Source organism: Acanthisitta chloris, unplaced genomic scaffold (genome assembly GCF_000695815.1).
Source record: "Acanthisitta chloris isolate BGI_N310 unplaced genomic scaffold, ASM69581v1 scaffold22503, whole genome shotgun sequence".
NCBI lineage: Eukaryota > Metazoa > Chordata > Aves > Passeriformes > Acanthisittidae > Acanthisitta > Acanthisitta chloris.
This window is the reverse complement of record NW_008664568.1, coordinates 11533-25923: the sequence shown is the minus strand read 5'-3', so window position 1 is coordinate 25923 and position 14391 is coordinate 11533. Positions and strand designations below refer to the sequence as shown.

Sequence of the window (14391 nt, the reverse complement as noted above, 5' to 3'; positions counted from 1 at the left end):
TTTCTAGGCATCTAGAGTTGTTTTTGTTTGGGGTATTTTTGAGTTAAAAATCTGGTTGCTGGCCAAGCTGTGGCTTTGCTGTAATTATTCAAGTTGTACCAGCAAAATCCTGTGTTGTGACTACAGTTGATTTTGTTTCAGGCCTTGACCAGACCTCCAAAAGTCTGAGTGAAATCTCTCATGTTATTTCAGGCTGCAGTGTTGTTATTTTCTTCAATTCTAGGCAGACATTCACTGGTGTTAATGAGCACTGAGGTTCAAGCATATGTTTTCATTCAAAACCTATGGGGCCATTCTGAAATAAACCCCCCTAAACCTTTGGGGCCACTGAACTGAACCCTCTGGTTGCTGGAGAGATGGCTGGTGAGGTTTAAGACAATGAATGGGTGGTGTTACCTGTATTGTCCTGTGGTCACTGTGATGAAACCTAATAGAGTTTATCCCCCCAACTGTAGAGCAGCTGTGTACCTTATTCCCCTCAGATGAAGGCCTCACTATTGACCTGAAGAATTTCCGGAAACCCGGAGAAAAGACCTTCACCCAAAGGAGCCGTCTGTTTGTGGGGAATCTGCCCCCAGATATCACAGAGGAAGAGATGAGAAAGTTGTTTGAGAAGTATGGCAAGGCAGGAGAAGTCTTCATACACAAGGACAAAGGCTTTGGTTTTATCAGGCTGGTGAGTGACTTGATACCTTTGGGCTATTTTTGTGGCAGTGGTTCACACAGGAGGAGTATTGTTATTTGAAAGTACAGATGTTCAGATATGTTGCTAATTAAGCTTGTTGATCCTAGTAACCTGGAATTATGGGATCACCTTCCACAAATAGCTTGTCTAGAGCTTGTAATGAGAAGAAATGTGAATATAGGCAGCTTGTGGCAGGATTTATGAGATATCTGATACAGTTGTTCTGAAATCTGCTGATAGAAAGCAGGAAAAACCCACACATGAACATGACACTGTTACAGACAAAGTGAACTTCCATTTTCTGGAAGAGTGTGGGTATGGAATTCCTAGGAACGCAGTTTGTCGTGGAGCAGTATCAGAGTGATTAATGCTCTTGGGGCAGGGGATCTCTGGATGATCACGCTGAAGTGTGTCTAGGAGGGAGGAGCTACCAACAACAGGGTAGTAATTCTCAGATGTCAGTGGCTCATGCAGCACCTTCCTGAAAGCCCCAAGGAGCAAGAGGTTCCCACACCAAAACCTGGGGCACTTTGCTGTAGTGCAGCTGCTTGTTGGTGACTTGAATGAGTGGAAAGGTGTGAAAATGGTATAGGATTGTCATACAATCAGCCTTTCCTTTTACAGTTACCAGACTTAGCTAATAGTTGAATCTTGGTGATTTTTTGAAAGAACATGTGCTTTGTAGTCTTTATATAATTATATGGTATAGATAATGATAATTTAATTGTTAGCTGAGTGGCTGTTGGACTAAACTTAGGTCTGATGTTTCTTTACCCCCAAACTGCCTGTTCAGGCAGAGCCATTGATGCTAGGGAATAACTATGGTTTGTTGGGACACTTCTTGCCATGCTGTGGGGAGGATTTTGTTCCTTGCTGTAGTACTTGCTCAGGAGAGAGAAGCTTTGTGACTGTTGTGACTCTGACCAACTGATTCTGTAGCACATGTAGAGTTTTACTAACTGTTTTTATCTGCAGGAAACTCGCACTCTGGCAGAGATTGCAAAGGTGGAACTAGACAACATGCCTCTACGTGGGAAGCAGCTCAGAGTGCGTTTTGCGTGCCACAGTGCATCACTGACAGTCAGGAACCTGCCTCAGTTCGTGTCCAATGAGCTCCTGGAAGAAGCCTTCTCAGTGTTTGGCCAGGTGGAAAGGGCTGTGGTTATTGTGGATGACAGAGGACGATCCTCTGGGAAAGGCATTGTGGAGTTCTCAGGGAAGCCTGCAGCTAGGAAAGCCCTGGATAGATGTAGTGATGGCTCTTTCCTGCTAACTACGTAAGTGTGGAGGGAGGGAAGTGCTCTACTGGCATGTATGCAGGTTGGGTGACATTGGCAGGGAGCAGTGGTGGTTAACACGTGGTGGGACATAAGGGGCAGGAGGGAGGTGGCAGATCACTTCCCTGGGGAGAGTTTTGTTGCAGTAAGTGAGTTTGTGCTGAAACTCAGGTCTGAAAACTCCTCTGGGAAGCTGCTAGGGGGGTAAGTGCATAAAACTGCCCAAAGAACTCTTCCTCTACACAACAACCTTCTTAGGGCAATTGAAGCAGCCTTTAAGAAGTAGGAGCTATTTCAGAGACCATCCATAACATTTGTTTGGAAACAAAGCTCCAGTGTGTCAGTTGTACACTGAGGGTCACTGAAGAGTCTCAGGATGGGACTCCACTGGGCGGCATGCACCACTGGGGTGGAATGCCACTGTGGGAATGGATCTGTTGGAGAAACTGCTCAGATAGATTGGATTGTATGGAGTTTTCATCATTATAAACTTTTTTCCTATGCTTGAATGTAACAAGGCAGCAAAGCATGTTCTTGCATAATTATGTAAACCTGCTCAAGTAAATGACTTATTCTAGTTGCATTCCACAGAGCAGTTTGTTGCTCTGTTAGGAGGGAGCCATTTCTGATCTCGGAAATAACAAAACTGCTCAGATAGATTGGATTGTATGGAGTTTTCATCATTATAAACTTTTTTCCTATGCTTGAATGTAACAAGGCAGCAAAGCATGTTCTTGCATAATTATGTAAACCTGCTCAAGTAAATGACTTATTCTAGTTGCATTCCACAGAGCAGTTTGTTGCTCTGTTAGGAGGGAGCCATTTCTGATCTCGGAAATAACAAAATAAAAATCTGTTAGGAGGGAGCCATTTCTGATCTCTCGGAAATAACAGAATAAAAATTACTGTATATTTTCTATGTATGCTCCTAGAATTTGTGACTATGGGGCTATATTGCTAATTTCTAAAGTAATTTTCTAAGTTTTGTGCTTCTCGCTTCTTTTTCTTGAGGACCTGCAATGGCACAGCTGTACACAAGCACAGTCAGTTTCTAAAAGCAGGTTTTGTTTGTTTGTTTATTTTTAATACCTGTTTTTCTCCCTGAGACTCTTCAGGGATAAAGGAGCATAGTGTGTAGTGCTCTACAGGAGGACTTCTGTTAGGGAGCTTTTGCTGATTCAGAAGTTTATATCCTGAGAGAACCATGAAAACATATTTTTAAAAGTGATCATGCAAAACTAACCACTGCCAGTGTGTATAACTGGGGATAACATTCCATCTTTTTATAGCTCTTAGTGTATTAGGTTCTGATATCTAGGACCACAAACCAGTCTGTTGCTTATTCCTAGTTATGGTTTGATTTTGATTAAATTTGTTCTGCTTTGTCTTTGTTCAAGACAGTAAAGCCAGATAAACTCTTTGAAATTGATTCACATTGGAAAATAAGACTTAATAATTGAATATGTCACATCAAAGTGAAAACCTGTATTATGGATCTTAAGCTGAGGAGAGAGATCTTAGCCTGCCTTCCTGCTGGAGCCTGAGCACCCTTTGGGCATGGCAGGATCATCTCTCTTCCATCGCAGCCCTGACACATGGGGCTGAGGAGCTGCAGTGCTGCTTTGTGCTGTGGATAAGCAGTGTCAGTGCTGTGCTGGGGAGCTAATTCAGAGACTGGGAATTTGTGCTCAGTGTGTTCTGCTGCATGCAGAATCCAGGGAGACAGAAGCACACGTGTGCAGCGTCTGTTGTGAAGTGCTCTGCTGGATTTCTTGGTGGTGGGAATTCAGACAGGGCCCAATGGACACTCACAGAGCACTGTTGCTTGGCAGCAGCGGCACATGGTGGTCTCACCTGGAGGGTATGACTGGGTGGTACAGCCTGCAGCCTCCAGTGAGGAGTGCTGGAATTACTTGTTGCTTTAGACAGCCATGAAAAGGTACAGATGGACTCGCATGGCCGGGGGTTGGCCATGCAGCAAGGGGAAGAAAACAGACTCCAGAGGCTACTAGACTTCATGCTGGGTAGATTCTCCTGGAGGTTCCAGTTAATCTGTTAATTTTAACCAGTAGCTGCAGATATTCTTTCAGTACAAATTCGGTTTTGATTCAACAAGAATTTCAATTAACAGTTCTGCTCCTTTTCTAGAAAAATAAAAAAGGAATTCAAAGTGGTTTCTGGTTTCACTTTGAGGTCTTCAACTGCTCTGAGTTTCTTTGAGCAGTGCTAAAAGCAGTATAAGTTCAGACACAGTACACATTCCTTTCCAGAAGTGCAAGTTCATTCTTGAATGTTCTTGAAAGCACCTCATCTTTCCCTTACAGGTTCCCTCGGCCTGTCACTGTGGAGCCCATGGATCAGTATGATGATGAAGAGGGACTTCCAGAGAAACTAGTCATCAAAAACCAGCAATATCACAAGTATGTGCCTGGCATGCAACAGGAGATGAGACTGCCTGTGCACTGGTGCCTCAGTCTTAGAAGGGTGGCTTATCAGTGCTCATCAAGTCCTCCTTTTTGCTGTAAATGTGATCTGACTTTGGAAAGAGGATTGCATATGCTGTTCTTGCCACGGTTAGCTGAAAGGAAGCAGGCTTGAATCCACACTGCTGGGGAAAACTGGAAGCCTCCACGTATTTTGCATAAGCCTATTTCGGTTGTTGGCATAAAAAGTTATGTCAATTGGAGATAACATAGATGACACAAGATTCCCTGGAAAGTATGGAAAGTCTGTATAGGAGACAGATTTGAACCCACAGTAGAAACGTAAGGAATTATGTGAATAGCATTTGAAGATCGTGGAGCTATCCAGGTATAAGACCATGGTCTTTGAAGGCTTCCCAGTCTAAGTAGGAATCCTGTGATCTGAGCAGTAGGCATTAGCAAACCATGTGAGCTCATGAATATGAGAGCTTCAGGAGCTGGAAGGCTCTATTAGGAATAGTCATCCAGGGGCTGCAGATAATGATGAAATAAACCTGCACATTTGGGAGTATTTGTTTTTGGAATGGATCTGTCCATAAGATGTGCAGCAGGAGCAAAGGCTGTTGCCTTCAAGAGTGTTTCTAAATCTCTTTACCCAGGATCTCTTGGTGCCTTACAAAATCAGTGTCATTGCTTGTTATGGAGGTGGACAGTTTCCATGCAGGAGGATTCTCCAAAGTTTCTCCTTTCTATAAATGACACCTGAGGAGCAGACTTAACTGTTACAAGGATCTGCTATTGCATTTGACACTCAGATGTGTTTTTCTTGGTTCCTCCTTGCTTCCCTGAAGCACTCACTACCTCCTCATTGTGTGACAGGGAGCGTGAGCAGCCTCCTCGGTTCGCACAGCCTGGCAGCTTTGAGTATGAGTACGCCATGCGCTGGAAGGCTTTGATAGAGATGGAGAAACAGCAGCAGGAACAAGTTGATCGTAACATCAAGGAGGCTCGAGAGAAGCTGGAAATGGAGATGGAAGCAGCTCGCCATGAGCACCAAGTTATGCTCATGCGGCAAGGTACCAGTCAGAGAGATCCAGGGCTGGGACAGGGCCCTGCTCCAGCCAGGGGTGGGGAGCTCAGTAGACTGGCTAGAGCCCACTGAGCATGAGCTGAAGTAGTTTGTCTTGTAACCAAGCATGGCAGCAGTGAGTGGAATTGTAGAATTGTTTAGGTGCAAAAGATCATCAAGTCCAACCGTTGCACTCCTTTCAGGGAGTTGTAGAGTGATGAGGTCTCATTGAGCCTTCTCTTGTCCAGCCCCCCAGCTCCCTCAGCTGCCCCTCATCAGACTTGTGCTCCAGACCCTTCCCCCAGCTCCACTGCCCTGTCCTCGACACACTCCAGCCCCTCAATGTCCTTCCTGAATGGAGGGGGCCAAAACTGGACACAGGATTCAAGGTGGTGGCTCACCAGTGCCCAGTGCAGGGATCACTGCCCTGGTCCTGCTGGCCACACTGTTGCTGATACAAGCCAGGATGCCGTTGGCCTTGCCCACCTGGGCACACACTGGCTTATGTTTGGCCACTGCCCACCAGCACCTTTCCCTCTAGTCCTCTCTCCAGCCACTCTGCCTACAGCCTGGAGTGCTGCACGGGGTTGTTGTGACCCAAGTGCAGAACATGGCGCTGAACCTAACATGGAGAGAATATTCTTGGAGGCTCTGGTACCTCGTTCTCTTGTGTTATGGTCCTGGTTCAGGAATTGATAAGAGGTGACATGGGAGATGAGTTTGATTGTGCTTTTTAAACTGTCATCTTACACAGATTTAATGAGACGCCAGGAAGAGCTGAGGAGAATGGAGGAATTGCATAACCAAGAAGTACAAAAACGTAAACAGTTGGAACTCAGGTAAGGGGGGGCAGGTTCTGAAATGCTGTGAATCCTTAGTGCAATGAAACGCCTCTTCAGTGCACTTAATTGTTCATTCTGACAGTTTAATTACTACCTGAAGTGTGGCTGTTATTTTGGGCCGCCTTCTTCAGAGAGAGAGAGAGTGTACAGTTGGTTTAAGATGGAAGAATTAAGAGTTGCTTCCATCAAGCAGTATTTGCTTCTTTACAGTTCTGTGTTCCAGTTAAGTTCCTTTATTGAGGCAGATAGAAAATTCATGATCTGTGCAGTGGTTCAGTAGCTTCAGTGCTGCAGATTGGGAAATCCCATTCTAGTATCCGCAATTTCTTTTGAGGGGTAACTCAGGCTTGGAGATTTCTCTCTCCATTGCAGCACTTCCTTGTTTTGTGGTCATTTTGAGAAGCTCCAGGAAGATTACCAGACTAGTTGTATAATAGAAAGGACTTGAGAACTGTCTGGCTTGTATGCAGTAGACTGCATGTGTTTGGGAGCTGCTGTGTACACAGAATCATGGAGTCGTTTGGTTGGAGAAGACTTCTAAGATCATGGAGTCCAACCATAAATCTAACCAAGACCACCACTAACCCATGTCCCTAAAGTGCCACATCTACACATCTTTTAAGTCCCTCCAGGGATGGTGACTCCACCCTGCCCTAGACAGCCTGTGCCAATGCTTTGTAACCTTTTGGTGAAATTTTCCCTGTACCCAATCTAAATTTTCCCTGGTGCACCTTGAGGCTATTTCCTCTCAGCCTGTTAGTTGCTACTGGGGGAAGAAAATGACCTGGCTCCAACATGCTTTCAGGCAGTTGGAGGGAGCAGTAAGGTCCCCCTGAGCCTCCTTTTCTCCAGGCGAAACAGCCCCAGTTCCCTCAGTTGTTCTCATGAGACACACAAACAAGTGTGCTCTCCTTGGGTTTTATAATGAGCTCTTTAAAACTGAAAGTGCTGGAAGTGTTTTGGTGCACATACCTGTTTTGTTTTCATCATGAGGTACCTAATACTCTACAGCATTGACAAAATAGTAAAGTTGTAAGCTTCCAGTCAAGACCCATCAGGCAGCACTGTAAGATGGTGATGCAGGTGCTTGGTGTATGTTGTGCTGAGCATCCTTGTACCTTTTTTCCAGGCAAGAGGAAGAGCGCAGGCGCCGTGAGGAGGAGATGAGAAGGCAGCAGGAAGAAATGATGAGGCGCCAACAGGAAGGCTTTAAAGGGAATTTTGCTGATGCGGTATGAATGCCTCTACTTTTCCATTGCATCTGTACACTCACAGTAGATTTGTGCTCTTCCACAGCACAGAGCTTGCAGTGAATCCTCGACCTGGTTGGGGGACTGTACGTACCTCTGTGGTGCATTCTACTCTAAATTATTGACTGTCTCCAGTCTTAATACAATTTAGCCTGGAAACTCTTTCTGTCCCACTGCTGTTCATGCAGGACCCTCACTAGCTGTCTTCATAGTACCATAGAATGTTAAGGGGTTGAAATGGACCTTAGAGGTCGTCTAGTCCCAACCCCCTGCCCTGGGCAGGAACATCTCCCACCAGAACAGGTTGCTCAAGGCTTTATCCAACCTGGCTGTGAACACTGCCAGGGTTGGGGCAGCCACAGCCTCCCTGGGCAACCTGTGCCTGTGTCTCACCACCCTCATGGTAAAAATCTTCTTCCTAATATCTAATCTAAATTTCTCCTCTTCTGATTTATCCTCATTACTCCTTGTCCTATCATTACAGTTCCTAACAAAGAATCCCTCTCCAGCTTCCATGTAACCCCTTCTACTATGAGGTCCCCATGCAACCTTCTCTTCTCCAGGCTACCTTCTGTTCAGAAGAATATATGTTAAGTCATTTTATTCTAACAGTAACAAATATGTAGAGTCCTGAAGTACAGCTGCAGAGCCCTGTTAAGGTTACACCAGGCTATATCCCTAGCCTGCAGTCTGTCCCAACTTGAGGCACTGCTGCAGGCATGGTAACTACTTCTACTTAAAAGTCAGTTGGTCAAATATTTTCTTGTTATGTAGCATGTGTGGTAATCTGCTTTTTAATAGCAGTATCTCTAGTTCTGTGAAGAGTTGTCCAGCAGTTTATTTCCAGTCCCAGCCACTTTATATGGTGAAGGCAGGTGTGGTGCTGTTGAGGTGGTGTTAGGGCAGGGATGCAGCTGGAGGCAAGTGTTTTTATTGCATACTAGCAAAAAATTGGCCCCTAGGCTAATATATGTCAAACCAAAAAGGTCAAAACCATGTGACTCACCTCAATGTTGGGAATATTATCGCTGTGTAGCAGAAGTTCTGATTTCTCTAAATGATAGATCTGATCGATAGTGGCAGTGAGACTACAGATGAAGTGAAATCTGTCTTCAGTTACCACTGTGGAAAAAGTAGTAAACTCACTGAAGTGAGGGGGTGCTCCTAGGTGCAAGACATCTGTGATGTGTGTTCCTGGTGCTCAGTCAGTAAAAGAGAAGTTGAATCCACTCACTGGGATTGTAATACAAGTGACCCAGTGCTGTGCTTTTATGTAAGCTTGCATTCCTTTCCACAGGAAAAGCTTCTCAGCTCTGCAGAGGAAGTAACAAAACTAATTCTAGCTAATGTCTTACTGCTGCTCAGCAGGTCTTTCCATCCAGCTATCAAGATACCTTTGGTAAAATCTGCATGTGCAGCTTTGTTGTACTGTGACTGGGAAAAACAGCCTTTCAGAACAGCTATTTTAAGACCTGTTCATTCAGCAGTTATTGTGTGAAGGTAGCTCAGATCTTCTTTGGAAGTTTACCCTGGGAATGACTTTTCTACACGTTTTTTTCAGTTGCAAATCCCCAGAATTCATTTAATTGGTATAATGCATTGTTTAAAAGCCTGATTATCCATTGAAATGAGTGTCTGTCTTTGCAGAGGGAGCCACCAGACATGCGAATGGGACAGATGGGTATGGGAGGTAAGGGTGTGCTTTGTTCCTCTGCATGTTCCTTTCCTCCATTACAAAATCTGTACATATTTTTTTACTTTATTGGCTTCTACTCAAAGTAACCTCCCAGTCCAGTGACAGGAAGTGTTCATGTGACAGGAAACACAGCAAAATCTAGATGTGAGACAGCACTGTACATGTGTGAAAGACACAGTTCAATAAGCAAAAGACTTGGTTGAAGTTGCTGTTAAACCCATAATGTGCTTCAGAAGTTTGTACTGATACAGAAACTGGTAGACTTGAGCTCAGGAAATAATCGTGATTACTATATTTCCATGTCTTGATTACACAGTTTAAAGTTTTGGGCCATGTGTACAAGGGCAAGTGAAAAATGGAGGCTTAGTAGTTAATGATGGAGGTGGTGAGTGCTAGAGCCTGCTACAGTGTCAGATAATACTGTACAGCAAGATCAGTTGGTGTTGACCTAATAGTGCCAAGCTGGTTAATAGAGTGGAACTCTGTCCCTGCATGTGACACTGTGGGGAGCTTACACAGTGTTCTGTGGCTCTGGAGTGATGAACATCGCCCCAATCACTGTGTCTGCCAGGACTATTCCTCAGTATTCTTTCCCAGGTACCATTGGCATGAACAATAGAGGAGCTATGGGTGGTACCAATGTCCCAGCTGCTGCACCTCCTGCCACTGGTCCTGGAGCTATGATACCTGATGGAGCCATGGGAATGGTAATGTATCTCCATCTGCTTTTTTGTGCACACCTCTTGAATGCAATTATGTTGTTTCCAATGTTAAGCTGCTAAAGTTGAAGTCTGTTTTTCTACCTAGGGCTCTTGCTTAACTCATGCTGCAAGCTTTAGAAGTTAGTCTTGCCTTGGTACTGGTAATTTCAGGAGATTGAGCCAAGTCTAATAACTACTTACTTTACTTTCAAAATAACTAGTGCTAAAATGATTGTTAGAAATATCTTAGCAATAATATATGGTCATTTTTAAATGACATAATGGGAAGCACTTCGTTAAATAAGAGTATTTTGAAAGTATATTCTTGCCAGGCATCAAGCCAAGTATTCAAGAGTGTTGTGGCCATCACCAGTTTTAAAAAACAGTTGTGCTAATACGCTAAAATGAGTTCAGCTAATTTGCTTAGGAGATAAAGACCAAAGAAACAGTGGAGTATATTTAATTTGGTTTAAAGTGTTACTGCAGAGCTTTCCAATAAACTGTGGCTTTCATGGCATCTATCATTCCTCTCTGTCATAGAGTGGATTGATCCTCCCACAGTGTCAGCACTTCCAGTCACCAGCACAAAGACCAAGAATCATAGTCAAGTTTGTCCTGAAGGTTCATCTTCCTTTAGCAGTTTTTATTGATTGGTCTAATAAACAGTTTTCCTCCAAACCTTCGTACTGAGACTTCTTGTTGTATGGTGACTGCTGTGGTCTTGTCACTGCAGTCTGGGGACTATGGGGATATTTTTGTGGGGGATGAAAGTTTGTAGCAAGATCAGTTGGAACTGTAGAATCCTGGTAGAATTTGATTGCCTCTAATAGCTTTTAACTGCCCTTTGTTGTTCCTTGTTTTTCTTCCTGCATGTGCTGCTTTTCTCCTCCTTACAAGACTCCACCCCCACCGGCAGATCGCTTTGGCCAGGGAGGAGCCATGGAAGGCCTCGGAGCCATGGGAGGGAACCCTCCTGCCTTCAACAGGGGAAATCCAGGAGGGGATTTTGGTCCTAACAAGCGTCGCAGATATTAACAGGATTAAGCTATCCCCTGTACGCACCCCGAAGAGGAAAGTAATCTTGGCAGGCCACACAGGGTTCAACCTAGGGGGAGAACAGGGTGGGGGTGGGGAAGAGGTTTTAAAAATAGTGGATTAGGGCCTGTTTTGGTGAAGCCACTCTAGGACAAGGGGAGTGCAGTCTGACTGGTAAAGGTTTTAGAAAATTTCATGTGGTGCATTCCTAATTTCAAAGTGACAAATGAATTCTGGGAGGCTGCCAGGGTTGTTCAGGAATGGTAAAATCTGGCAAGGACCCTCATGCCTTGACCATTCCAGGTTTCCTATTTGCAGCTGAAGTCCTGAGACTAAATTAGATAAAATTGCAGTATGTCTTGGCATTTTTTTTTAGTGTAGTGTACCTTGCTTTAAGAGCACAGGGAAGTCTCTGGAGAACTAAGGCAGCATTTGGGTACTTTGCAGCTCCCATGATTTTGTAAATTTCTGTAGCTCCAAATGATCCATCATGTAGTGAACTGGGGGAGATTTTATGTTTGTTTCTTTTTATTTCCCCACCTAACCTGTTAGTTACTCTTTTTATCTGGACCATTTGTTTCTTTAAAGTATTTGACAGTCATGTGCAGCCTGACTGGCTGGGGGAGGTTCCTGTTTGGATGGATTTTTTGATAACGTGTTGTATCTCTTTATTTTTACTGGTAGTAAAGTACAATCTATTGGATAAAGATACTGTATCTCATGCTGAAGATTTAACTGAAACAAATGTTTGTATAATCCTAACTTTGCCTGTCTTTTTGTGTAGAAGTACTACAAGATTTTTTTTCATTTAGTGTAAACTGTTTGAACACAAACTGTAATTGTCCCACTAAAAAAAGTTTGAGTTTGTCTGAGGAATGTTACAGGAATGCATTATTAAAGTGGATTTTAAGCCTTTTTTATCTGGTGTGCTGTCTCTTCTTTTTTAATAAAAATGTGTACATGTGGATTGAATTAAATCGAGCTATGGTACAAAAGTTGTTCTTGCAAAGCTCTACAAAGAGAGGGTGTTCAACCCCTGAGAAGTGCCTAACAGTTTTCTTTGTCACAGAAGGAATTTTATTTGCGTGTTGGAATGAGATCTTCAACATTAGCAGTTCAGAATACAACAAAGCAGCTGCTGTTACACCTAGGATGTGTTGTGGATGTGGAGAAGTGAGGCACAAGGCTTGTCTGTGTGTCACTGGGAATATGGAGCTCAGTTCCTGTCAGTGTCTCTCCTGTGCTGCCTCTGGCTGGGATGTTCCTGCAGAGCTCTGGGTTCCTGTTCCTGTGTTGGGGCAGGAAGCAGAGGCTCCAACAGTAATGCTTTATCTTGTGTAGTACATGAGGGAATCAGTGGGGACAGGAGTCTTCTGAGACTTGTGTTCTCACACTGAATCTTGAGACTGCAGAGGGGAAAGCTTAGAAATGAATTTAGGTGGGAAAGGGAGAGAAATAGTTACAGCCTAAAAGCATAAGGAGCTGCCTTGAAGATTTGTGAGATCACAGGAAAGAGGAAAAAAAACATTTTCAGGTGCCTAATGCTACTAAAGCAATAACCTTAAAATAGGATTTGGTCTGTAGGTACTCTTTAAGTAGGCAAAGATGAAATAATCACTCCGGAGTGATTGGTTTAGCCCTGTAATTGAATGGCTCATAATTAGCCGGGAATGGGATGGTATTGAGGAGAGGCTGCAGCAAGTGCTCTTGTTTTTTGTTTTGTTTTCCACGTCTGAAAACATCAGCACTAGTAGCTGCTTGCAGAGATGATATGGTATTTAATGGTGAAATATCAGATTGACTGTGAGGTATGAAGAGTTTGGTGATGTTTTCATGTGGCTCATTTGCTAGGTGACAGCTCAATGTTGCAAAATCTCAAACTGGCAAGAATGCTGATTAGCTTTTCTGTTGCCCTGGGGAGAGCATGTATCTATCCTTGTGTTCTGTGTCTGGAATGTGACTGTGCCATGAGTGTTTGGTAAGGACATTGTTTAATCCAAAAGTGTGAAATAGTAGAAGAAACTGAAGTTGCACCCAGGTGTCTGTATTGTCTCATTCTCCTGCCCATTGCTCAGCTGGCTTGTGTGTTAGTGAGCAAAGGGAGCAATCGCTGTCTTAGGATAACAGCAGAGCTCAAATGTTCAGCAGTTCTGCTGCCTCAATCCTGTTCAACTCCCAAGGTAAGGATGGGTCTGGTTAGTGCCTTCCCCTCGGAGAAAAGGGATATAGTAACAGTGTGTAGAATCATGGTGAAGGGGAGGGATTTAGCACTATTCAAAGCCATCTAACAAGGTTTGAAAGATCCAAACCAAAGATCAGCGATAGCAAAGAAAGAAAATGAAAACTAAACTCTGCTGTGAATGTTAAAGGTAACTGTTCTCATCTACTTTAACGGAGCCTGAAACCCTGTGACTGAGATTGGGGCAAGGAAATTGTAAAGCAAACCCCTGCTCAGATTTTCAGAGGTGTGACAGACTAGTGCAGAACCATTTAGGGCACCGGAGCAAGCAAGACTGCCTTGCCCCAGGGCAGTTCCAGAGGCTGGAGCCTGCCGGAGCACTGGGTTCTGGCGCCAGTGCTTGCACTGCGTGTGTCAGGAGTGTGGCTGCAGAGGTTGGACTGTGCACAAGCACTGCTGTGATGTGCTGAGCTTCAGCCAGTGTGCAGAATGGAATGCTTTCCTCTGCATGCTTTTCCAGAGTGCTGGCTATTACCTAGTTTCAGACTGATGAAATATTTTGTCTATCCTGAAGAGAAACCCTTGTCTGTTGCTGTCATACCTGATCAGCTGGTTTTTAAATGCTGTTCTGCACTATCAGTTCATATCAGACCAAGGGTTGATGAGCAGTTTGGTTCTGAGTGTTTTGCTTTAGCTTTAAACCCCCATCATGTGTGGACTTCAGAAGTTACAACTCGGGCTTTATGCAGCTTCCTCTTAAAAACTAGTGACGGCACTTGCAAGAATCAAAGATAAATCTGAAATATCCAGCTGGTATGTGGATAATTTTGTCATATCAAAGCAATAGACAAACACTTCATTTTTTTTTCCAGCACAGTGCCTCTCACTAGCAGCTGTAATTTATCACAGAAAGCTACAAGTGGTGGGATATGCTAAGCTGCTTCTCCACTGAGAGCTACCTTTGGGGGCTGAAAGAAGGAAGATGTGATTTGCTTTGGCCTTGCTGAAAGGAGCCTCATTCCCTCTATGTCTTGGTCATGACTTGGGTACCTGGTGAGTCACCTGAGTGCCAGAGGTAAGGAAAAGGAGAGGCAGAAAGTGAGGAGCTCAGCCAGTGTCTTTGGGATGCTTTCTCTCACTACAGCCAGGCCACTCTGCTCTAACTGTGCTCCCAGAGACCTTGCTTTAAGGCAGCAGGACCCTCCAAAGGAAAACCTGTAAAACCTCACATTCA

The 14391-nt window shown here is 44.2% G+C and overlaps 1 protein-coding gene across 1 annotated transcript; it reads left to right on the top strand.

The window, feature by feature from the left end:
- Nucleotides 1–461: 461 nt before the first annotated feature.
- Nucleotides 462–11898, top strand: NONO (non-POU domain containing, octamer-binding). The gene is made up of 9 exons (XM_009071424.1): nt 462–676; nt 1661–1962; nt 4287–4382; nt 5265–5461; nt 6209–6293; nt 7426–7528; nt 9194–9236; nt 9840–9949; nt 10841–11898. Exons 1-9 carry the CDS (start codon nt 596–598, stop codon nt 10976–10978), a joined length of 1155 nt encoding a protein of 384 aa, XP_009069672.1. The 5' UTR covers nt 462–595; the 3' UTR covers nt 10979–11898.
- The last annotated feature ends 2493 nt before the right edge of the window (nt 11899–14391 follow it).

Excerpts from the sequence above, each read along its gene's own strand:
- NONO (XM_009071424.1), top strand. The coding sequence starts at position 596 with ATGAGAAAGTTGTTTGAGAAGTATGGCAAGGCAGGAGAAGTCTTCATA. Across the intron at positions 5,462-6,208 it reads AGTTATGCTCATGCGGCAAG|ATTTAATGAGACGCCAGGAA; the intron begins GTACCAGTCAGA and ends CATCTTACACAG. Across the intron at positions 6,294-7,425 it reads CGTAAACAGTTGGAACTCAG|GCAAGAGGAAGAGCGCAGGC; the intron begins GTAAGGGGGGGC and ends CCTTTTTTCCAG.